General features: G+C 54.7%; 2 protein-coding genes across 2 annotated transcripts; both read left to right on the forward strand.

Annotated features, from left to right (window-relative positions):
- The first annotated feature begins 238 nt into the window (after positions 1–238).
- On the forward strand, positions 239–14946 carry TRIOBP (TRIO and F-actin binding protein). Its single transcript, XM_066549910.1, has 14 exons — positions 239–265; positions 3898–3954; positions 4302–4370; positions 4788–4877; positions 6513–6622; positions 7003–7558; positions 8152–8262; positions 10228–10375; positions 10875–10986; positions 11462–11621; positions 11952–12065; positions 12359–12445; positions 13315–13472; positions 14151–14946. The coding sequence occupies exons 1-13, from the start codon at positions 260–262 to the stop codon at positions 13468–13470; spliced, it is 1776 nt and encodes a 591-aa protein (XP_066406007.1). The 5' UTR covers positions 239–259; the 3' UTR covers positions 13471–13472; positions 14151–14946.
- Positions 14947–20367: 5421 nt separating this feature from the next.
- Positions 20368–21316, forward strand: H1-0 (H1.0 linker histone). The gene has a single exon (XM_066550574.1). It carries the CDS (start codon positions 20528–20530, stop codon positions 21149–21151), a length of 624 nt encoding a protein of 207 aa, XP_066406671.1. The 5' UTR covers positions 20368–20527; the 3' UTR covers positions 21152–21316.
- Positions 21317–22696: the final 1380 nt, after the last annotated feature.

Here is a 22696-nt window from a genome sequence, read left to right on the forward strand (position 1 = left end):
GGGGAGGAAAGAAAAGTTTTTTGGGGTGATTTTCTTTTTCCCCCCTCCTTTCCTTTTCCTTTTCTTTTGAAAAAAAAAAAAAAAAAAAAAGAAAAGAGAGAAGGAAAGCGGCGGGCGGGATCGCGGGGCGGGCGGCGGAGCGGGCATGGTGGGGCCGTGGGAGCCGCCCGGGCGCTGAAGCCGCCCCGCCGCCCTGGCTGCCAGCGCCCGGCCCCGCCGCGACCCCGGCCCCGGCCCCGCCGGCCGCGGCGCCCCCGCCATGACGGTGAGTCGGGACTCGGGGTTCGGGCTTGGCGGGCCGGGGTCGCGGGGACTCCTCCACCGGAACCCGGGGACAGCCCGGGGCTGGGAGGGGGCGGGGGACGCCGGCTGTCAGCCGCCGCCTCCGGGGGTCTTTGGAGCCGCAGTGCCTGGGGCACTCTGGCCCCCTGACTCGCGGATGGCGGTTCTTCCTTGGTTCCCTTCGCCATCCCCGCCGGGGTCCCCCCAGCTCCCCGTGGCCGCTTCGGCCCCGGTGGGCACCACCGCACCGCGATAAACGTGAGCGTGGACCGGGCTGAGGCCAGGCCAGCCCACCGCACCTTTGACCGCAGTCGGATGCGATATTGGTGTCCCCGCGGGCGTGGGGAGCTCCGGCTCCCCGTGGGAAGCAGATGCGGTTTGGGGCAGGGAGCATCCCACCCCTGGGGCGAGCTCTGCTTGGCACAGGCGGCTGCCGGCCGCCAGCGGGGTAATGGAGGTGACAGGCTGGGCTGTGCCCGCCGGCGCTTCGCACGGGGGCGGTGGGAAAGGGAGAGCCCGTCGTCCGCTGGCTCTTCTCGCTGCACGTGTAGATTCGGGAGCTGCATGTGTGCTCCAGGCTGGGAGTGATTTTGCTTTCACCCAGCTGAGCTGGAGCGGTTTTGCTTTGTGTTTTGGCCTGGGGCCCACGCCTTATGAAGTGGGTTCCCTTTTTAGAGGAGAGGAGACATTGTGTTTTCCGGGAGGCTTGAGAGCCCCTTGCACCATTTCCCGGAGGTGGGAGGAAACAGTGCCTCAGAACCTGCATTGCTGAGGATATTTTGGGAGAAGCAGGAGGCAAGGTGATGACAAAGGCTGGTGATGAAAGGACACACCTGACTATCCTGCTTGGACACTGAGCTTTCTCAGCCTCCCGCAGCCTCTTCTCCACTTCTCCATCCTGGCGCCTCAGTACCAGCCGGGAGCAATTCCTTTGCTCCCACCCTGTCCCTTTTCCTTCTTTGGTGTTTACATTCTTTGGATACTTACAGACTGTTATCACCTTCCCTGTAGCCCTTCTTCAACCAGAGCAGGCAGCTGCCGCTCCTTAACCTGCTGTTACAAGCCAGTCTTTCCAGAAATCACTTATGTCCCCAGCTACCTGAGACCCCCTCCAGTGCCTTTACCTGGCCAGCTGTGGGGCTGAAAGTAAAACTCTGATGGGTATGGATGCAACTGGGCAAAATCACTGCCACCACCTCCCAAGCCATCCACGGCCCCGAGCTGCAGGGCCGTGCATTTTGCTGGGGGTGCATCCTGCCACATCATTGCATCTCTGGCACCCGGATCTCTCGCAGCAGCTCGGCTTTCCTGGATGTTTCCTCCTCCCACTGCTGGGCCATTTCCTCTGGATGAGGGGTTCTATTTGAGCCCCACACTCTTCTCTGAGCTTTTTATGCTGAGGGAGGAAACTGGATTTGCTTGTGGGGAAGGGAAGAAAAGTGGCTTTTAGCACTTTGTGTATCGACTGAGGCCTCTACTTATGGTACTGACCCCGCTATGACAAGAATAGTTCCAAGACAATTCTATAGAGCTGCAGCTTCGAGTCTAAGGCTGGCAGGGAAAGCAGAAACCCTGTGCAGTTTGCCTGCTTGGGAAAAGCCCTCCAGGGGAATTTTCTGGCCCCAGCACTGCATTGAGGGCAGCAGTTTTGGCAGCACTTTGTGGCAGTTTTTCCAGCAGCATGCATCCTGTTAATATTAATTATTTTGGCACCTAATGCTTTGGGATTGTAAATCCTCAATAAGATGAGACCCAGCTGATCTGTAAAACAGCCCCACTGTCTTCCTATATTGTTTTTCTGCCTCCATGGAGCCTGCCCATCTCTCTCTCTCTTCTGTTGAGTGCACGTGTGTCCCAGGAGGGGGGTGGTTGTACTTTGATGTTTTGTCTCCTTTCCTTCCCTCTCACCACTCTGAATTCAGAGCTGAAGCTTAAGTCACCAGACTGGAAGGAATAACGGGAAAAAGGGTGGAGCTGCTGCCGCAGAGAAAGAATTAAATTTTGGGGTGCGTTCTCAGGGCAGCAGTGGAGCCACCACAAATCTGGGTTGATGGGGGCGCATTAATCCCCCTTGTCTCCTAGGTGCCAGCAGTGCCTGTCACCTCAGCAGGAGGTGAGGTTTGGGAGCCCTCCCATGTCTTTTTGCTCTGGTTTCCCTCCCTTCCTAGGGAGCCCAGGACTGCCGGATGCTTCTGGCCAGGCCTGAAGCTGAAGTGACCTCCCCTTGGCAGGACTCCTTGCTCCTGCTTGAGCCAATAGCCAGAGCGCCAGGGTGGGCCGGCACATACTCTGCTCCTGCCGCCCCATAACCTTGGGTGTAACCCACGAGCAGCAGCTCAGGGAGATGAAAGCAGGGACAGGCTTGGCCTGACTGGACAGCCAGGGAGCTGGGCTTGTGGGGCAGCTGTGGCTGGCCACTGGGCTTGTTCAGGGCATGTGGAGGGGCCATCGGCTGCTGAGCCACCTCCTTCTCTCCAGCTCCATCTCAGCTGGTGGTTGTGACATGTGGGGACTGCTGGTGGCTTCCACAGGACTGGCAGGTCTGGTGCTGGACCTCTGGGAACTCCAGCTCTGGTACCGTCACTTCTCCAACACTGTCCCTGCCTGCTTCGGCTGTCTGAGAAGGGGCAGGTTGGCAAACTGACTTCCATGGGAGAAGAGGCGTTGGACTGAATTCTTTGATGGTGCAACTTCCTGGGAGCTGGCAGGGGTGGGAGGAGGGACCAGCTCAAGCCTGTTTGGCTGAGGGCAAAGCTAGGGGGAGAGGTTCCCCTGAGTCAGCTCTCTGGTGCTCCACCTTGGGAAGAAGATAAACTGGTTGGGATGCTGCAGCAGCGACATGAGGTTAGGAGGAGGCAGAGAGTGCACAGAAACTTCTTTGTGGCACAGGGTAATCTGGGTGAAATTCTCTTCATCCTTATCTCCTGTAGCTGTGGCTGGGCAGAGGGCAGACTCTGTAGTGGGAGGGAGCAGGCAGAGCTGGGTAAGAGAAAAGCTCAGAATCTCAGAAAGGGTTGAACATTGGAGGGAGAGGGGAGAGGATCAGGCACTGACTTCATCTCTACCCTGGGGCACATCGTTTAAAGTCAACATGTTTTCACAGCTGTTGAATTGCCTCCTGTAGGTTTTTGGTGAGAGCTGAGCTACTATGTTTTTAATAAATGATTGGTGGTGAAGTTACCAGAGGGACGTAGCTCTGGGGCATGGACAGCCAGGGCTGGGACAAGGCGTGTCTGGTTCTTTGTGGCTTTGTCTCCATCTCTGAGGCAAGCCCCATTGGTGGTGGTGGAGCACTTCCTTCTGCCCACTCTCTTTGTCCTTGCCTCCCCCTCTATGAATAAATACCTCTGAGGCACCTTGTGGAAACCTCTTTGCTGCATATTTTCCTTTACTTTTTTTAAACCTCTTCCCTTATCTCCTGCTTCCTCTTACAGGACTGACTGCTGCTGAGAGCTATGCCCAGTTTTCTTTTGCCATAGAGTTGCATAGCCCCAAGAGTTTCCTAAAAGGCTATTCCCATTTTTGTTCTGCCACAGGGTACTCACCTTCCACCCCTGGCACGGAAAACCCTTTTGTGGGTCACTCCAAGACAATAATTCTCTATTTTTTTTCCAGCCGGATCTTCTCAATTTCAAGAAGGGATGGATGTCAATCCTGGACGAGCCCGGAGAGGTAAGCCTCAGATGAGAGTCTTCCTCTTCCCCTATCCCCTGTTGCTGGAGAGCCCTGGTGAGCCAGCTGATTTCCTTCCTCCTTGTTTACTGAGATCTCCCCTGCTGGGAAAGGCAGTGGGAAACTTTTGGGAGGTGCCTTGCTCGGTGTGTGGACACAGAGGTTCATCGAGCACCTCTCTCCCAGCTGAGGGTCACGAGGGGGATCTGGGAGGGAGGAGGGGGAAGAGAAGGCCAAGAGGTCATAGTGCAGAGCGTCCCTCCTTGTTCCTACACTTTCCCTGGTAACTGCCTATCCATTTCCCTCCTGTCTTTTCCCTTCCCTCCCCCTGCCCGACACGCCTGCAGTGGAAGAAACACTGGTTTGTGCTGACCGACTCGAGCCTGAGGTATTACCGGGACTCGAACGCAGAGGAGGTAAGCGTGGCCAGCCTTCACCAGCCCTTTCTTCCTTCCTGGCCAGGGGGCAGAGGAGCACAGCTCTGGTGTGACCAGGGACAAGCAACAACACCCTGTCCTCCTGAGGGATGGCTGAGGTGCCAAGCTGCCCTTTGCCAAGGGGTGATGAAGAGGACGAAGGCAGGGTGGCAAAGTCGGGGGGGGCTGTCAGTGGTGGGAGGTGGGGAGAAGGGCTGGTCCTGTGCTGGGTACGTGGGATGCTCTCCATCCATGCTGCTGGCAGCCCTTGGGTTAGAAGAGGCTGTGCTGTGCTGGGGAACAGCCTGTTCCCAAAGAGCTGAGCCTGCCTCCCAGGGAACTGTGGGGTGAAGGCAGAGGTGGCCTTTTTCAAAGCTGCCTGTGCACTGATGTCCCAGCGGGTGGCTATGCTTGCAGGCTGATGACCTTGATGGAGAAATCGACCTGCGTTCCTGCACGGATGTGACGGAGTTCGCGGTGCAGCGCAACTACGGCTTCCAGATCCACGTGAGTGCCCGGCACCGCGCACGGAGCCACAGCACCCAGGGCCACGGGGGGATGTGTGCTCCCTGCCGGTGCCGAGATGCTGAGAGGCAATTCGTACAGATCCTGTGCCAGCTTGGTGGCCCAAGGTTGTTTTTTTGGCTCATGAGTGACAGTGCTCTGGGGCATCAGGGCTGCCTGCCTGCAAAGGAAGGAAGGAGGAGGAGGAGGCTTTGCAGGGCTGGCTGAAGGCTGTACTGGAGGCAGTCCAGGAGCCAAGCTAAATGCCAGGAGTGTCTGAGTGACATGTTGGCCAAGGCAACTTTTCCACAGCTGCAGGGGGGTGGTGAGCACTGCAGATCTCGATGTAACCTGACTGACCATGCTCTGAGTGACAACCTGCATCCTGGATCCAGCCCCAGTACAGTTCTGTCCTTGGCTATTTGTTGTAGCAGCAGGAGGTGGCTGCTAAGGCAGCATGAGAAATTATATTTCTGTGGGTGTGCAGGGATGGGCACTTCATGGTCTGGGTTTCCCTGTGCCCTGCTGCTGTACACCCATGCTGGCAGCTGACTCCTGGCACCTGAGCATTTATTGTACAAAGCCTCTGGAAGAGCTGGGAGTCTTCAGCCTGGAGAAAGGATCTTGTGTGTATCTCTCTGTCTAAAAATACCCGATGTGGGTTGGGCAAAAGAGAAGGAGCCAGACTTTTCTTAGTGGTCCCCAGTGACAGGACAAAAGGCAATGGACACCAGCTTGAACACAGGGGATTCCACCTCAAAATCTAAAGAACTTTTTTATCTGTGAGGAAGGTAAAACAGTGACCACAGAGACTGTGGAGATCTCCTTAGAAATATAAAACTCTTGCTGAATACAGGCTAAGACCAAGCTGCTGTAGCTGACCCTACTTGCAGGAGTGTTGGACTGCTTGGTCTGCAACTGGATTGCACCAGTGCATGTTTGGCCTAGTATAGTAGATATTTTTGCCCCTGACGAAAGAGGAAGAATGATGAGGAGGAGTCCATCTCATCAGAAGGTTAATTAATTACTTTATTATACTATATTATTCTATACTATATTACGCTATATTACATTGCATCTAAACTGAATCTGCCAAGCACTTAATTGCACTCCACTGCACTGAATCTCATGACTGTCAGCCGACAGTCCCGACACACACACTTGGATTCAATTGGTCAGCGAATCAAAACACTCATGCCAGGATCTAATTATCAATTCCTTTCAGGTAAACAATTTTCTACTTTGTATTCTACTTGTGAACAACACAGGAGTAGTAAATGAGATAAGAATTGTTTTTTTTTTTCTCTGAGGTTCAGAGAATGTGAAACCTAGAAATATTCTTGGGAAGAATTGTGCCTTGCTTTTCTCTGTGAAGAGAAATGTAACTACAGCCCAGTGTGCTAGCAAGGTTTCTTTTGCCTTTGCTTGGAGATGGTCTCATGAAGGATCCCCCTCAAACACCCTTCCCACCTCTCCTCTCTCATCCCTCCACCTGTCCCCGAGAGCCTGAGACAGAGGGTGGCCTTTCTAACAGCCCAGCACTGCTGTATGCGAGTGGCTGTCGGTCTCAGGGAGCAGGAGGGAGCTGCTGCACATCCACTGGGTGATGAGAGGGCCTCTGTCACCTCCCTGTTGCAGACAAAGGATGCCGTCTTCACCCTGTCAGCAATGACCTCTGGCATCCGGCGCAACTGGATCGAGGCCCTGAGGAAGAATGTGCGCCCAGTCAGTGCTCCAGATGTCACCAAGTAAGAGCTGCCCAGTGCTGCTTGTCCTCTTCTCCCTTGCTGTCCCTCTGCTTCTTCTGGAAGTGGTTTGGTTACATCAGCCAGTGACAGGGGTTGAGAACCTGATGTCTCCCTTTCTAGTACCTGCTTTTTGCCTCACCACATAAGTTTAGATTGGTTTCTTCACCAGCCTAGCTGGAAGCAGGGTGGATCCTTGCTGCCCGGTGGAGAAATCCATTTCCCTGGGGGATGGGATGCTACAGGCCCAGCTCTGCACTCAGGGTGGGGTTTTGTAAGGATGGGCTGAGTGAGGGTCTGAGCCTTGAGCAGTTGGCAGTGCCTCTGCTGGCATCCTTTCCCACACGGTGCCTCTCCTTCACCAGTTCTTGCTCTGCTTCCAGGCTCCCTGACTGTGACAAGGAGAACTTCCGGAACTGCGTTCCCCAGAAAGGCTCACTCCGGATGGAGGAGCAGCAGCGGCCGGGCTCGGGCTCCGAGGGGAACTCCAAGGGCAGTCACTGGAAGGCGGATGGGCAGCGCCATGCCTTTGACTATGTGGAGCTGTCTCCCTTGCCACAAGAGCCTGGAAGTCAGGGGTCCCTGCAGAGGACGAAAGGGAGCTTGAAGATCTCGGAGCGAGCTCCCAGGTATGAGGAGCTGGAGCGGGATCTGGCCATCCGTTCGGAGGAGAGGAGGAGGTGGTTTGAGAGCCCCGATGGCAGGGTCCCCAACAACGATGGCCCTGCAGGAGACCCTGCCCGCAGGGCTGGGGAGCAGGACCTCCCTACCCCTCCGCTTTCGGAGGAACAACGGATTCGTCTGAGTGAGGAGATAGAGAAGAAGTGGCTGGAGCTGGAGCACCTGCCCTTGAAGGACTTGCAGCGGGTGCCCTTGACAACACTGCTGAACCAGAGCAAGGGGGGCCAGGGAGACACCAATGAGGCGCTGAAAAAGGAGGTAAGAGCATCCCTCCTCTCTGAAATCTCTGGGATTCTGGTGGCCCCTAATGTGGTACTTGGCTACAGGAGGCTCTGCAGAAGAGCCTCCTGCAGAGGTGCAGGGAGATGTTTGTTCTTTCTGGCTCCTCGAGTGCATGGAAGCTTTTGGAACCTGGTAATGCAAGGCTAGAGGCCAGCTCTCAAGACACCCAGAACATGTTTTAGTCCAGGATAATTTATTTGGTGGCACTACTTGTGTGGAATCTATGCTTCCTGGGAGTACATTCACAGCCTTTCTTCTCTGGCTATTCCCAAGCCTTCAAGCTCTTCACCTGCCAGCCTTTGAAAGGAGCCATGCTGTGGTGGTTTCCTCCAGCATGGATCCACCTCTGAAAACTGGGATGTCTCCTCCCTTCCTTACGGGCACTAACCAGGCTGGGGCTGGCTTTGCCAGCGTGGTCTCTTGGCAGGCTGCTGGGGAAGCAGAGGCCTCCACTGACTGTGTGTTGTCCTCCCCATCCCTAAGCCCAGGGTTTGGATGTGGCACATTGGTCAGGCCATGGCACTTTTCCACCCTTGGCTGAACATCTTTCTCTGTCCTCCCTGGCACAGATCCAGTCACTGCGGGCACAGCTGGAGTCCTGCCGGGCCAGAAACGAGAGCCTTCAGGAGGCAGCAAAATCCCAGGGGGACAGCCATGTGCCCCGAGGCTACATCTCACAGGTGAGCAGAGTGCCAGACCAGGCAGGGCTTGGGGGGTCACTCCCAGTACCAAACTGGGAAATTCTGGCACACAGCTTACTGCCGAGCAGGTATCGCTAATCATTGGGTTGCCATGGTGACCCTAACCAGGCCCATTTGTAATCAATGTTAATTACATAAAGGCTGGTGCATGTTGCCTGGCCTTAAAGGGGCCAGGGTTATAAAGGGAGAGAAGGATAATTTGGGGAGAGGTGCAGGATCTGTGTCCCTCTTTGCGTGTGAGCACAATGCTGTCCTGGGCCATGGGGGTGAGCCATCCCCCAGCTCAGGAGTGGGTCAGCAGCTTCCTGCTGAGCCTCTGGTGGTTGGTGCTCACCACATGTGGTTCTTGCTAACTGGGGCTCCCGCGTGTCTCGTTAAAAGCAGTCAGTCAGTCAGTCCCTGGGGACAGCCTGAGCCCTGAAGGTCACTTTGACAGCACAGCCCATTCGTTTGCTGGGACAGCACGTGGGAGAGCCAGCAAAGCAGAATTTTTTCATGCTTCATCCTCTCACTTCTCTTTGTTTATTTATTTTCCCCTCTCATGGACTGATCCAAAGCAAGCAGGGTCACATCCCGCAGGGATTTCCTGTGTGGAGGCTGCTGTTTGACTGTAGAGTGGGATTTTCAGGATGGGCCTTATGTGTTGGAAGATACTGGGGCAGAGGGGATTGGCAGGGCAGGAAATTGGGGCTGGTGAAGTCTGTTCCAGAGGGTTGGCTGTACCTAGCAGAGATAAAGAAACCCAGAAGCCTTGTAGCACCCAGCCCAAACAGCCCTTACCAGTCTCTGTGTTATCATGATTTAATATTTGCAGCTTACAGGCCTCTTTATGGTCAAAAAAAAGAGCAAAAGCAGTGGGGAGGAACTTCCTTATCTTCCTAATAACTTGGCTCAAAAAGCCAGCATTTCACATCTGAGGCCAAACTTGGCATTTCCCCAAAGGATTCTCTCTCTCTGTCTGCCAAGGGTTGCAGCTGGTCCCTGCATAGATCACCAAATTATTCCTCACCTTTTCCTCTGTTGTTCTGTGAAGCTTCCTAGCTTCCCTCATCACAGTAGAGAGGAGTAGCCAGGAAGGGTTTGCATTCACACAACATGTTCCAGTGTCTTTTGTATGAGCCTTAGTCCTCAGTGGGGAAGTAATGGGATGGCAAGGAGCTGTTGGGGGATGTGATGACGTCTTAGCTCTCTGCTGATGTCCTTGAGGCCCAGGCTATTAATCATCATGGCACAGTTTGTTGGTGAACAAACCCTTCCTGAGAGGCTCAGGGAGACATTGCCAGCATCTCGAGGGGGAGTGAAGGCATAGTGCCAAGGTGGGAACCCCTTTGCTTTGCTTTAATCTGAGTTAATCATAGCACTCAGCATAGAAAGGACCATCCCCTTGGTCTCAGAGCCATCAGAAAGGAGGGAGAGCTGTGTGAGGAGGATTCCTAACCACTAGGCTGTGGGGAAGGCTCTTTGGCAGCCTCCATCATGTCACAGGGTAGTGCAGGGTGTCACTTTTCAGGAGAGGAGGCTCGGTTTTCATTGATTCCAGGGGATGTGCTTCATTTAAAAGGCAGATACTGAGATGCAGTTCCCACTGTTGATCTCTTCCAGCCAGGCAGTGCAGCCTGGTGCAGGGTTGGGACTCTGGTGTCAGGCATGTTATACCCAGCTCCTGGACCAAGAGGGATGTTCCTGTCTTGCTGCATTAATTTTAAGAGCTAGAGGAACATTCTTCCTCTATAAAGCACAAAGGGCTGTTGCAAGATGTGTGTCCCTGTAAAATGGTTGTGTTCATGATTAAAGTGCCACCTCACTTTCAGAAGGGAAAGACCCTCCTGGGAAGTAGTCTCACTTCTTTCAGAATGTCCCTGGACTTGCAGCCAGGTGCCTGTCCTTGCCCAAGCCCTTCCTCCTTCTCTCCTGGTCTCTCACCTCCTTTCCTCCTCTCTCCAGGAGGCCTGTGAGCGCAGCCTGGCTGAGATGGAGTCATCCCACCAGCAAGTGATGGAGGAGCTGCAGAGGCACCACCAGCGGGAGCTGGAGCGGCTGCGGCAGGAGAAGGAGCGGCTCCTGGCAGAGGAGGCAGCAGCAACAGCAGCAGGTAGGAGCAGACACCAAGCTGTGCCTCTGCTCAGCTGGGTCCCTCCTGCCTCTCCCCAAATGCCTTTTGCCAGAAGCCAGACATCCCAGTCATCTGGAGCCACACTGCTGGCTGTACTGGTGTGAGGCTGGCGCTCCTTGGAGCACGAGCTTTGGTGCTTCTTGCTCCTGTGGCACTGGTGGAGATGGGGTGGTAAAGATCCTGAAGGAAGTGGGGTCATGCCTCTGGATGGGTGGGAGAAGACCAGAACTTTATTGTAGATGGGCAAGGCAGAAGTAGTAGAGAGCTCCCAGAGTGCCCTGTGTTAGTCCTCTTGGCAGCATGATTATCCTGGAGTGTGGAGATGGTGAGGAATACCCTGAGGGAAGAAGGGAAGAGGAGGAATCTGCAGAGACGGATCTGGGAACCTGCAGTGGAGAGAGCTTAGCCAGTTCTCCAGTGTGTTTTCCATGAGGGTGGCACAGCCTGATCCCCCATTTCTCACTGTCCCCCTCTGCAGCCATTGAGGCACTGAAGAAAGCCCACCGGGAGGAAATGAATAAGGAGCTGGGCAGGACACGGAGCTTCCAGCAATGTAGCTCGCTCCCAGAAGCCCTCCAGAAGCAGCACCAGTAAGAAAGCATCTCTCTCACTCCCCTTGGCTGATGATGCCGCCTTGTGCCGCTGTCGCCACACTCCATCTGCAGCTCTAGTCCTGAGCTTTTCCTCCTGCCACTTCCCCAGCTCCCTCCTCAGAGCTAGTGGGTGCCCAGTAGTGGGTCCCAGGGCTGCTGCAGCTGTAGGGAAGGGAAGTTTGTCCCCTGCTTGGCTCTTTTCCCTATAGCACCTCCCTCATACCTATAGTTATTTCCCCTCTACTTTCTTTATGGAAAGCTCCTCCATTTCTTCTGCATGGCTTGGAGCTCCAACAAGCACCACGCTCATGTGCAGGAGTGTGGGAACTGAAGCTCGGGTTCACAGCGAACATTGTCTTGTGCTAATGACTGATGTGGGCAGAGGCTGGCCATGGCAGGGGGGAAGGCAGTGCCAGGGGCCAGGAGCTGGCAAGGGGTTTGGGGCAGCAATGAGCTGGTGCCTCTTTGGCAGGTTGGACGTGGAGTCGCTGAAGCGGGAACTGCAGGTGCTCTCTGAGCAGTATTCCCAAAAGTGCCTGGAAATTGGGGAGCTCACCCAGAAGGCGGAAGAGCGGGAGCAGATATTGGAGCGCTGTCAGCAGGAGGGGAAGGACCTCCTCCAGAAAAATCAGGCAAGAGAAGGGCTTTCCTGCCAGCAGAGAGGAGCATCGGAAATGTTCCTCCTTCACACAGCACAGCCCCTCTGTTAAAACTCCCCTATTTGTTCATATTTCTTCCCTTCTGAGATTTTATCATCAGAAATAAAAGGATTAAGAGTTAGAGGCCATCTTAACTGTGGTGTTAAATATGGCGAGTGTACTCTGCTGGATGTAGATGCTGACAGTGCCTGTGGTTACAACATGGTCTCCAGGCTGAACAAGGGCTGCCATGGGGATGGAATGGTCAGGACAGTGAGAGCTCTGTGCCCCGGCTACTCTGACATCTTTTGGCTTTGCCTGCAGGAGCTGCAGACGCGCCTCTCGGATGAGATCGGAAAGCTGCGAAGCTTTATTTCATCGCGGGGCTCTGGGGACCGCGCCTCGCACAACAACGAGCGCAGCTCCTGCGAGCTGGAGGTACGGGATCCCCCTGGCTGCCCCCTGCCTCCATCCCCGCCTGTCCCGGGGCTCTTCTCCTCCTGATGGCTTTGGCTTGGAGCAAGTGGGAGGGGGTGACGGACAGAGCGGTGCAGGAAGCAGATCATGAGGCTCCCCTCTGCTGCTCTCTCTGGCTGCTTGCGCTGTTTCCTGCCCCAGCCCTTCTAGCCCTTCCTTCCTTCCCCACCGCTGCGCTTGCGCCAGGGCCTGCTGGCCTTTCCGAGGCGGTGGCTCTTGAGTCACCTCTGGTTCCTCTCCCCCTCTCTGCCCAGGTGCTGCTGCGGGTGAAGGAGAATGAGCTCCAGTACGTCAAGAAGGAGGTGCAGTGCCTCCGGGAGGAGCTGCAGATGATGCAAAAGGTCAGTGTTTTCCGGGAGCAATTGGGAAAGAGCAGGAGAGGGAAGGCAAGGAAGCAGCAGGGCTGCATATCAGCGGGCTCAGGCTGGGTTTGATGAGACAAACTCTCCTGTTGCCTGTGCTGCTTGTTCTTGCTGACTGCAGAGCACAGAGCAGCTCCAACAGCATGGACTGGCATAGGCTGACCGTGTACAAGGGAAGAGTCACAGAGCTGCTGGTTTTCCCAGGTGTATGCACACATGAGCACGGACAAGACAGGAGGCTGCTTTCTGCAACTGGGAAACCTGGATGAAGGCTGCCTGGCATTCTGCTTCCCCTAGTTGTCCCCTCTCTCAGTGGATGGGTTTCCTTGGGCACTGTTTCTGGGTGTGCTGCTCCCTCCACTGGCAGCAGCTCCTTCAGAGGAATTTTCAAATGCTCCTGCCAGAGGGGAACCTGAAAGAGGCTTTGGACTTCAGTTTATAAACTCCAGGAGTTTATAACTTACTCACATAAGTTTTTGGCCATATAAGCAGCTGCACCCACCTCTCTCAGTGGTCTGCATTCCTGGTGGGGCTATGTTTCCCATGTGGCTGCCCCACACGCACACAAGCTGTGTTAAAGCCCACATTACCTCCTCAACCTGGTGCTGTACATCCCTGCTGCTGTGGGACCAGCGTCTCTGCGTTCTTCCCTGGCCTGGTGTTTGCAAAGTGGTTCCTCCATGCTCCACTTCTGAATGGTTTTTGCCTGGCCCAAATTGGGATGGGCTTCAAATCCGGAGCTAGCTCTCCCTTCCTCACCTGCTGGCTCTTCTGCTGGGCTCACCTTGCTGCCACCCTCCCTAAAATCAGCCCTGCAACCTGCCTGACCCCTCTCCCTCCCCTGGCAGGACAAGAGATTTGCCTCAGGGAAATACCAAGACGTGTATGCAGAGCTGAATCACATTAAGGTGCGCTCGGAGCGAGAGATCGAGCAGCTGAAGGAGCACCTGCGCCTGGCCATGGCGGCTCTGCAGGAGAAGGAGTCACTGTGCAACAGCAAGTAATGGTGAGCCTGGGCATGCTGTGGGGGCAGGTGGCTGAGACAGGCTGCTGCAGGGACATGGAAACTGCCAGTTTCTCCTGCTCCACTCCGTTTTGAAACCTTAGGCTTAAACTCATCCTTCTCTTCTTCTCATGTCCTCTTGGCCTGCACTGCTGGCCCTCCTGCTGCCCCTGATGTTCTCCCGAGGGCTCCAGCCCCCTTTTCATGGTGCTCTTGATGCAGCCAGCACCAATCACTCCTCAGCCAGGCTGCTTGTGGGAGCCAGGCAAATGCTGGCCTTCGCCCTGTGGCTTGGGTGACAGCGTGGGTGGTTACACATTCCCTGTGTAGGCAGTGTTTCTGCTCCCTTCACCTTTGAAGTGGTTTCCCTATCGCAGCACGATAATTTTAGCTCTGCATCAAAGCAGGCCCGACTAGACCCAGCCCTTCTCCCACACTCACCTGCAGGCATCTCTGTCACAGATGGGGGGAGCAGGGGGACAGGAATGAGGGTATCCTGTGTCCAGAGTGCTGCTTCCTGCTTGTATTGGGCGCTGCTCCCCCAGCGCTTGCTGATGGGTGCTGAGATGAGTGGGGGTGCAGCAGGGCACCAGACAGCCACCTCCCCAGGGAGCTGAAGGGATGGCATTTCTGCACTCACTGGACTCTTTCTAAACCATGTCTGGTTTTGTCTCTCTCTAGGTCTGCTCTACATTCGTTATCTGTTCTTGTTTTGTATTTGCTCCATTCCTCACCTGTGGGGAGAGGGAGGTGGAATCCCTATCCATTGCCACCTTGGTGAGGAATCCCACACACCCCCAACCTCCTCACTCCCCTCCCAAAGCTTTTTTGATGAATCCTTTTTGCCTGCATACCTGAGCACGTTGTTTGGACTGGCTCCTTACATGCACCTTCCTCAGGATTTTATATGTGAAAATTATATTTTATAGAGGAATTTTTTTCCCCATGGAAAGGAGGGGAAGAGGAGGAGGAAAACTTTTACTACATCACCAGCATTTTTCTAACCAGAAAAAGAGAACCTGGTTTTTCCCCCTTTCCTAGCTCCATTTCCCCTGGCCACACACAGCCACCTTTGGCACATATTCCCTCTCTTCCAAATGTCTCCACGGTCCCCCTGGGATGTAGGGCAAGGACCGTGCTCCCCCTCCCCGTGCCATCCCCGGGACCTGCGGAGAAGACACACAAGCCATAGGGGGAGCCGCTGGGGCTGTCTGCCGTGGGTGTGCTTGCCCGAGGCGGCTGAAAGAGGACACCTTGGCAAGAATCCACATGACCGAGCTCTCTCTCCGTGGCTGCCCTTTTGGCTCCTGCAAGAACCTGCATTGGCAGGAGCCCAGAGCCCCGGGGCTTCTCCTTTCTGGGGAAGAGGAGCTGTGAGGCTGCTACTGCACCCGCCCGAGCCAACCTCCCCAGGGTGACAGCTGCTGCTGCTCCGCTGTGCCCTTCAACTTTTAACTTAATAAAATCTTCCCCTTTCGCTGAGAAAAATGTTTTCCTTGAGAAGAAGTCTTGCCATGTGGCCCTAATCCAGTGGTGAGGGCTGTGTGTGTGTGTGTGTGTGTGTGTGTGTGTGTGTGTGTGTGTGTAATTTTCTTTGAGGTTTTAGTGTATAGTGACCAGTTGCTTCCTTTCTTCAGGATTTGGTGAGGGAAATCAACAGGAGCACCCCTGGCCAGAGAGTGAGAGGAGCCTTGCAGTGCTGTTATCCAGCAGTTTGCCCCACCTTTGGATTTGAGGGAGAAAATAATATGCTTCACTGCACTGCTCCCAAAATTCCACATGGGCCCTGAGCCTCATGGAGTAAGAGCTAAGCCTGGGCTGCATTAGTAAATCCAGTATTTGAAGGCTACATTGCACTGCAAATTGCTGGCAGAGTGAACAGTATATAGAGATCCTGGGGAGATGACAGAGATCATTAATGCTTTCCTCCTCCTGTTTTTTGGTGAAGCATGTTGCTTTTATGTCAGGATGGAGGACCTGGTGACTACTACTTATTCAGCCCCATCCCAATATAAATAGGAGCTGTTGTTCTACAAAGAGATCTAATTGTGGTCACATGCTGGGGCTGGAGATGGCATCTGATGAAAGAAAGACAAAAGGGGTCAGGAAGGATTCTTGGATGGAGGTGACGTGTATGTGTTGGCTGAGAGACTGGAGTACTGTGAGACCTGGGGATGGAAGCAGGGTGTAAGAATGCAGTGGCAGCTGAAATGAGGAGTATTAGGGTGGCACTCTTTTGCTCTTTTGCCATGGTGTTGGCATCTCCTAGGGCAAGAGGGTGCAGGCCTGCCCTTCCCTTGGGAAGGGCTGCAGGGACTACTTTCCCTAGGAAAGGCAGATCACTTTGTTAGTCACAAATTCTGGTAAAATTGGGTTGCAGATTTTAGTCACGTGCACAAGGCCCTTGGGCAACCCAGTGGATGGTGCAAGAGTCCAAGCAATGAGCTCAGCTCCCTACTACGCCTGTCAAGCACCAGGGCTTGCTGTTGATGGTTTTTGGCTTCCTGCCTCTGGCCTAGAAACCCTTCTGTCCCTGTGCTGCCCAAGGTCCAGGCTTTTCCCTCTGCATCCCAGCAGGACATGGCCATTTGTCATCGAGTTTGGAAAGGGGCGAGCATTTGGGGGATTTGTCCATGGGATGGCAAGAGGTGAAAGAACAGCTCAGGGCAGCTGTTTTCAGGCTGCAGAGCTTGGTCTTGCCATGGGGATTTATAGTAGCCAAAAGAGGAGGAGAAAAAAGGGTTCAGGACACAGTGTGTTTTTTAGAAAAAATAACCACTCAAACAGCAGTCTGCGTAGTTGTACCTACTCCTGGGGGAGGAAACTCCCAGAAGTGGGGACTGGGGGTAAGCAGAGTAAGCAAGGGGTGAACTGGACACTGGTCTTTTCACAGTGCTCAGCAGCCTGCTCACCCCTCTCTTCCCCAAAGAGTTTGGTATCTTGTGTTTGGGTTGGTTTGTTGGGGTGGTGTGTTGTTTTTTTCTGCCTTTCAGATGAGGGCTGCTCAGCCCGATAAGCGCGTGGCGCAAGCACAGGCGAAATGTGCGTGCCCCTGACATGTGGTGGAGCTGCCCTTCCTTGAGGCTCTGTGGCTGCAGATCAGCCCCAGCAGGGCAGAGCCATCCCCACATCCCGGGGCGATGGGGGACGCGCCTCCGAAATTGGCGCGGCGCTAATCGGGCAGAGCCTGTGTCGCCTGCGTCGGGGCGATATGCTCACCCGGCGTCTCCACGTCCTTATCTCCTGGGAGCAGGCAGCCTGGGCACGGGAAGAGTGGCCAGGAGAGGAGATGACCAACATGCCCGCGGGTGACAGGCGTGATGGCTGGCAGGGCCCAAAAACATCCCAAAGCGATGGCTGTGCCCCTTCCGCTTGCTTGCAGTCGGGCTGTGAGGAACATCCCAGCCTCGAGCACAGGGAAAACCCACAGCTGTGCAGCACCGTGGTGGTATGAGAGCCAGCACCCCAGCTCACATAGAGAGCTTGGCCTTAAAAAACAGCCCATAAATCTTTTAAAACAGTAATCAGTTCAGCAGGCAGGGGTGATGCCCCTTTGCCATTTATTTGTATCCTTCAAGCCTGCTCTGCCCCTAGCAATGGCCAGGCTGAGTGGCTTCATGCTGAGCTGACCACACTGCATTGCACACTGGGGGCTCAGAGCTGAAACTCTTATGAGCACAGCTGGAACTTCAGCTAGATTCCCTGTTTTGCTCTTAAAAAAGCACAGAATCACTTGAATCTGACTACCACCAAGACCAAGTTCCACCACTGGGGATTTTGAGTCTCTCTCTGAAATGGAAACTGGGTAAAGTGAAATGTTATCTCTGACATTAATTGCCAGAAGTGCCCTGGTGCTCCCAAAAGCCTATGAACAGCTGTCCTGCCCCTACAAGGCAGGGGCTGTTACCCCATGGATCTGTAGCACAGCCATAGTGGACACGGTTTGACCATTTAAGACGAAATCTGCAGCTGGAAATATGTAAATCCCCATGGCGTCTGGTTGAACTCAGTGCAGGCAGGGAGGAGAAGGTAAACAGGATTACAGGGAGGATTCTTCTGCCAGACTCTGTCCTCTGGGATTTGTTGGAGATGTGGGATTTCCCAATTTCTGCAGAATAATGCCAGAAAGGGAAGGCTTGGGAGGCTTGGAGTGGCTGGGTAACAACTCCTGAGGAGAAAAGTGGATGCACGGAGTAACCCACCCCATCCTGGGCATGGTGGCAGGTACCTGTGGCCAACAATACAGGCATGAACCCAAGATGGCCTTGGTGGCATGGGTGCCTATGGGAAAAACTCTTCCTTCTGGATGAGCCCCCTGTGCTGCCTTGCAGTGGGGTGCCAAAAGCACTGGACCCACTTCCCAGAGGCATCAGGGCTTGCATTGCTTGGCATCTGCCCTCCACCTCCAAGCCTGACATCCTGCCAGGGGCTGGAAAACCCTCTCATCCTCTCAGTCCTGACCAGTTCATGTTAAATATGCATTGTCAAAACAGTGCAAAGTTCAAGGGGTGCATTCCAGTATCAGCTGGGGTGCTTGGGGGTTTGCCTTGACCAGGTTACCTCCATGTGCAAAGCCAGCAGCAGCCTGATGAGCTGTGACCCCTGTGTGCCTTCCCTCCAGTGAGTTGCCTGGGGGCACGGGATCTTCCCTAGTTTGACTGACTGAAAATAGGGATCTAGAGAGTACGAAAGAGCCAGAACCTCCATGCACAGGGGAGAGCATGTTTGTTTGCCAGCAGCGGCACCCGCCGGAGGAGGACGAGCAGCCCGGATCAGCAGCAGGAGCTGCCCAGGTGAGCCAGTGAGATTAGACCCCTAAGGTGGCCAAAGTTAGGTAAAGCATCTGCCCTGTCCCTCCCCATCCCTGCACTGGATTGATAATTGCTGCCTGGCTTTTAGGGCTGGAGGCTCTGCAGGCAGCCCGTGGTGCTGTGCCAACCCCAGGGGCCAGTTCCTAAAACCCCCCTAAACCTCCTGGTGTCCCCTCAGAGCCTGGCGCGGGCAAGCCACGCGCGACGGTTGCAAACTTGGATGCAAATAAAACCAGATGTGCCTTATCTGCATGCCTGGGTTTGCCTACGTGCAGCAGCCAGCGCCCGTGGTTCATTCCCAGATAGGAAAAATGGCAGGTCCCTCGGACGGTCAAAGTGTTGCACAGAGGTCACCAGAGCTCCTGCGCTCCATAGGGGATGGAAAGCCATTTATTTATTACATCCTAAACAAAAACAAACCCCAAGGGAGGCAGGAGGGTGGTTATTCCTCTCCACAATTAGGAGCAGTTTGCTCCTAATTAAATCAAAAAGTTTGCAGGTGCTGAGAACCTTTCCCACTCCCCACATGGAATAGAGCATGTGAAGAAACTCCATCAGGGAGGAAGGCTCAAGGAGATGCACTTGGTCCTTCCATCTGTGGGAAAGCATCAGGGGCCTGAGTGTCTTCTGCCAGGCCAGGTCTTCACATCAAAGATTCCTATTTCTGTTTAAATGTAGTGATGGGACAAGGGGGAATGGCTCTAAACTGAAAGAGGGCAAGTTTAGATTAGATATTAGGAAGAAATTCTTTACTGTGAGTGTGATGAGGCACTGCAACAGGTTGCCCAGAGAAGTTTGGATGCCTGAAAGTGTTTAAGGCCAGGCTTGATGGGGCTCTAAGCAAGTTGGTCTAGTGGAAGGTGTCCTTGCCCATGGCAGGGAAATTGGAACTGGATGATCTTTAAGGTCCCTTCCAACCCAAACAATCTATGATTCTATGATTCTGTTTCTATCATCTCAATTTCTACTATTTCTATTATTTAAATTTCTGTATTTATATTTGGATTTATGTATCTATATTGATGTTTTATTGATGCACACTTCTGTGTGTCCCTGGCTGGCGGTTTTCATGGTCCTGGACACCCAGGGCACTCAGAGGCTATTGAGAGGTGCTCACTGTGTATTTTAATGATAAACTGAAGCACGGGGAGGTTTGGCTCAACTCTGAGCCCAGCATGGCATGTTGGTGGGCACCAGGTGGCTACACCCACATGTTTTTAAAAAATAAGGGGAAAACATCATCTAAATCCTACAGGCAAGATGAAGATAGTGGCTATATTTAATCTCCCAGGAACAGCCGACCGCTCACCCAGCAGGGAAAGGATGTCTGGCTGATTGCCACTATGTCCCTGCTCTGTCCCTGCACTAAGGGCTGTGTGTGTCCCAAAACAAGGGGACAGCCTGTTATTTGTGACCCCTCACCATCCATGTGCAAGGGCTGAGCTGGTGTTCCTAAAGCACCTGGTGGAGGGCAAGGGGGCAGAAGAGGGAGTAGTGGCACTTGGCCATGTGGTATTGCTGCTGAGCTGACTTGTGCCCAGTGCTCCCCGTTTTCTCCTTGGTGCTGTGCCCAGTGTCTTCTCTAGTGTCCCTTCTTGCTCCCTTAATATGTTCCATAGTGTCTTTCCTTGTCCCCTGATATTTTTCCAGCACATCCCTTGTGTTGCCCCTAAATGTCCCTGTGTCTGCCCTAAGTGTCTCTCTGCATCTCTTGATGTTGCTCTGAATATCCCTGACATACCAGTGTCTCCAGTGTCCCCCCCAGTGTCCTTCTTTGTCCCTACACGATATCCTTCCAAATGCACCTTGTACCTAAGTGCCCCACTAAATGTCCCTTACAAGTCCTCGCTGTTCACTGTCCCCCGCTGATCCCGCCGGTGTCCCTCCTGGTCCCCACCACGTATTCCCCCAAATACTGTTATTTATTCCACAGTGTCCCCGCACTGTCCCTGCCGGTGGCTCGGGTCAGGGCGTGGCAGGGGACACGCGGGGACACGGGCGGCGGGCGCGGGGCAGTCCTCCCCGCGGTCCGCACCGCGGCTTTAAAGGGAGCCCGCGGCGGGCGCGGCCGCAGAGGCACCGGCGGGGGCACCGGCGGGGGCAGAGCGGCACCGGCTCTGCTGCGGCTTCGCGCACCCACCGCTCCCTTCCAGCCTCTCCCCGCCCCGGAGCGGGGGTCCCAGGCCGGGCGGGCCACGCTTCCAGCCGCGAGGGCATAGCGGGGCATCGCGGGACGAAGCACTCGCCATGAGCGACAGCCCGATCCCACTGCCACCGGCTCCGGCCACCAAGCCCAAGCGGGCCCGCTCAGCGCGGCGGCCGGCGGCCCACCCTGCGTACTCGGACATGATCAAGGCGGCCATCCGGGCCGACAAGAGCCGCGGTGGCGCATCCCGGCAGTCCATCCAGAAGTACGTGAAGAGCAACTACAAGGTGGGCCAGAACGCCGACGTCCAGATCAGGCTGGCCATTCGGCGCCTGCTGGCCACCGGAGTCCTCAAGCAGACCAAAGGAGTTGGTGCCTCCGGCTCTTTCCGCCTAGCCAAGCGGAAGAGGTCTCCGTCCAGGAAGAGGTCTCCGTCCAGGAAGAGGTCTCCGTCCAGGAAGAGGTCTCCTTCCAGGAAGAGGAAGAAGACAGCCAGGAGATCCACTTCTCCCCGGAAGCCGGCTAGGTCCCGGAAAGCCAGGTCTCCGGCCAAGAAGCCCAAGTCTGCCGCCAGGAAGGCCAGGAAGAAGTCAAGGAGCCCGAAGAAAGCCAAGAAGCCAAAGACTGTTAAGGCCAAATCCCTGAAGGCGTCCAAACCCAAGAAGGCAAGGCGGTCGAAATCCAGAGCCAAGTCCGGTGCCCGCAAGTCGCCCAAGAAGAAGTGAGAAGTCTAGAGGCGTTTCGGTACTCTCCCCATTGGTTCTGTAAATAGCTGTTGCCTTTGTTCTTACTCCTTTCTCCTGCATTTTATAAAGAATTGCTCTATTCATAAATTGAAATAGCTGAAACAAGGCAGTTGATGAATGAAAAAAAACAATTTTAAAGTGTTACTGGTCTGGGTTTTTATTCTTCTATCTCAGAAATTTCTTGTGTGTGTGTCTGTTGGTTTTATTAATGCTGGACTGCTTGCTGTGCATTGGGAGTGATGGTGACTCTGTGTGCCTGTTGGGGTTGTGCAGGATTTCAATTCCTGGTCCTGCCCCAGCTCCTGGGGGGTTATGTGTTTGTTGGGGCTGGACAAAGAAATGGGCAGGGAAGCCAGAAAAAATGGCTGCGAAAGCCCTGGCCTTCCCCCGAGGAGGAAAAGAGGTCCCTGTTCCCTCATCCAATGCTGCAGATCCCCACCATGGGGATGCAGTGAGGAATGTTGGGCTGCTGGGTGTGAGGTCAAGCTGGCGCTGGAGATAACTGGGCTGCCCGCCTGCCTGCGGAGCTGCCTCAGCACAGCTGGGTGGTGGCAGGGACTTTTGGGGCAGGGATGGGACAGAGGAGATGGAGTGGGGCCAGAGTCTGTCCACACTGGCTTTCAAGGAGTTGAAGGTGTCCATGAAGTGGGAAGTGGGATCACCGTGGAGAGAAAGGACAAACACAGCCATAAGCATCTTTGCTCCCCATGGAGGAGCACCCTGAGGCAGTGGACAGCTCTGCAGGTGGGATGTGGTGGGCAGCCAGGGCAGGGTGAGGCAGAGCTGCTGGGCTCAGCCCTGCTGTGACCCGAGGGCTCTGGCTTTGTGCCCAGTGGGGGCTGGCACAACTCCAGGGCCTGTCCCCTGCCAGAGCCCCTCCCTGGGCTGGGCTGGTGATCCTGACAGCCAGGGCTGGCAGGGAGCCTGTGGGCTGGCCTCACTGCTCAGTGAGGTCTGAACCTCAGGCAGGGGCTGCCTAATCCCTCTTGGCTAGAGACAGATAAACTTCTTGATCATCAGATCCCAAACCACCTGGGCCAGGTGCTCCGAAATCCCTGGGGCTCTGGGTGCCCAGAGCCCTTGGACTTTCTATACCTAACTCTCATAAGCCCAGGGTCTTCACCCTCTCCTCATGGCTCCCAAATCCTTTAGCCTGTTCTTCCTAAATCACTTGGGCAAATGGTGCCTGAGTCCTTTAGCCATTAAGGATTCTAAACTCAGTACTGAGATCATTGGCCTGGATGCACCTAATCCCTGTGGGCTCTTGCTCCTAAGACCCTTGGATCAAAGGCTACCAGAACACCTAGACTGAAGCCTCTGAACACCTTTCAAGAGCCTGGTACCTTAGTCTCCTGGAATGAGTGGTCTAAACCACTCTGACCACAGAATTCCCCCGTCAGCTGTAGTAGAGGAAGGAGATACCTAATCCACACAGAGCAGAGAAGTTGTGGATGCCCTATCCCTAAAAATACTCAGGCTGAGTTTTGATGGGGCTCTGACCACCTTGGTCTAGTGAAGGCGTCC

Source organism: Molothrus aeneus, chromosome 5 (assembly GCF_037042795.1).
Source record: "Molothrus aeneus isolate 106 chromosome 5, BPBGC_Maene_1.0, whole genome shotgun sequence".
Classification (NCBI taxonomy): domain Eukaryota; kingdom Metazoa; phylum Chordata; class Aves; order Passeriformes; family Icteridae; genus Molothrus; species Molothrus aeneus.

Excerpts from the sequence above, each read along its gene's own strand:
- TRIOBP (XM_066549910.1), top strand. Across the intron at positions 3,955-4,301 it reads TCCTGGACGAGCCCGGAGAG|TGGAAGAAACACTGGTTTGT; the intron begins GTAAGCCTCAGA and ends ACACGCCTGCAG. Across the intron at positions 7,559-8,151 it reads ATGAGGCGCTGAAAAAGGAG|ATCCAGTCACTGCGGGCACA; the intron begins GTAAGAGCATCC and ends TCCCTGGCACAG.
- H1-0 (XM_066550574.1), top strand. The coding sequence starts at position 20,528 with ATGAGCGACAGCCCGATCCCACTGCCACCGGCTCCGGCCACCAAGCCC.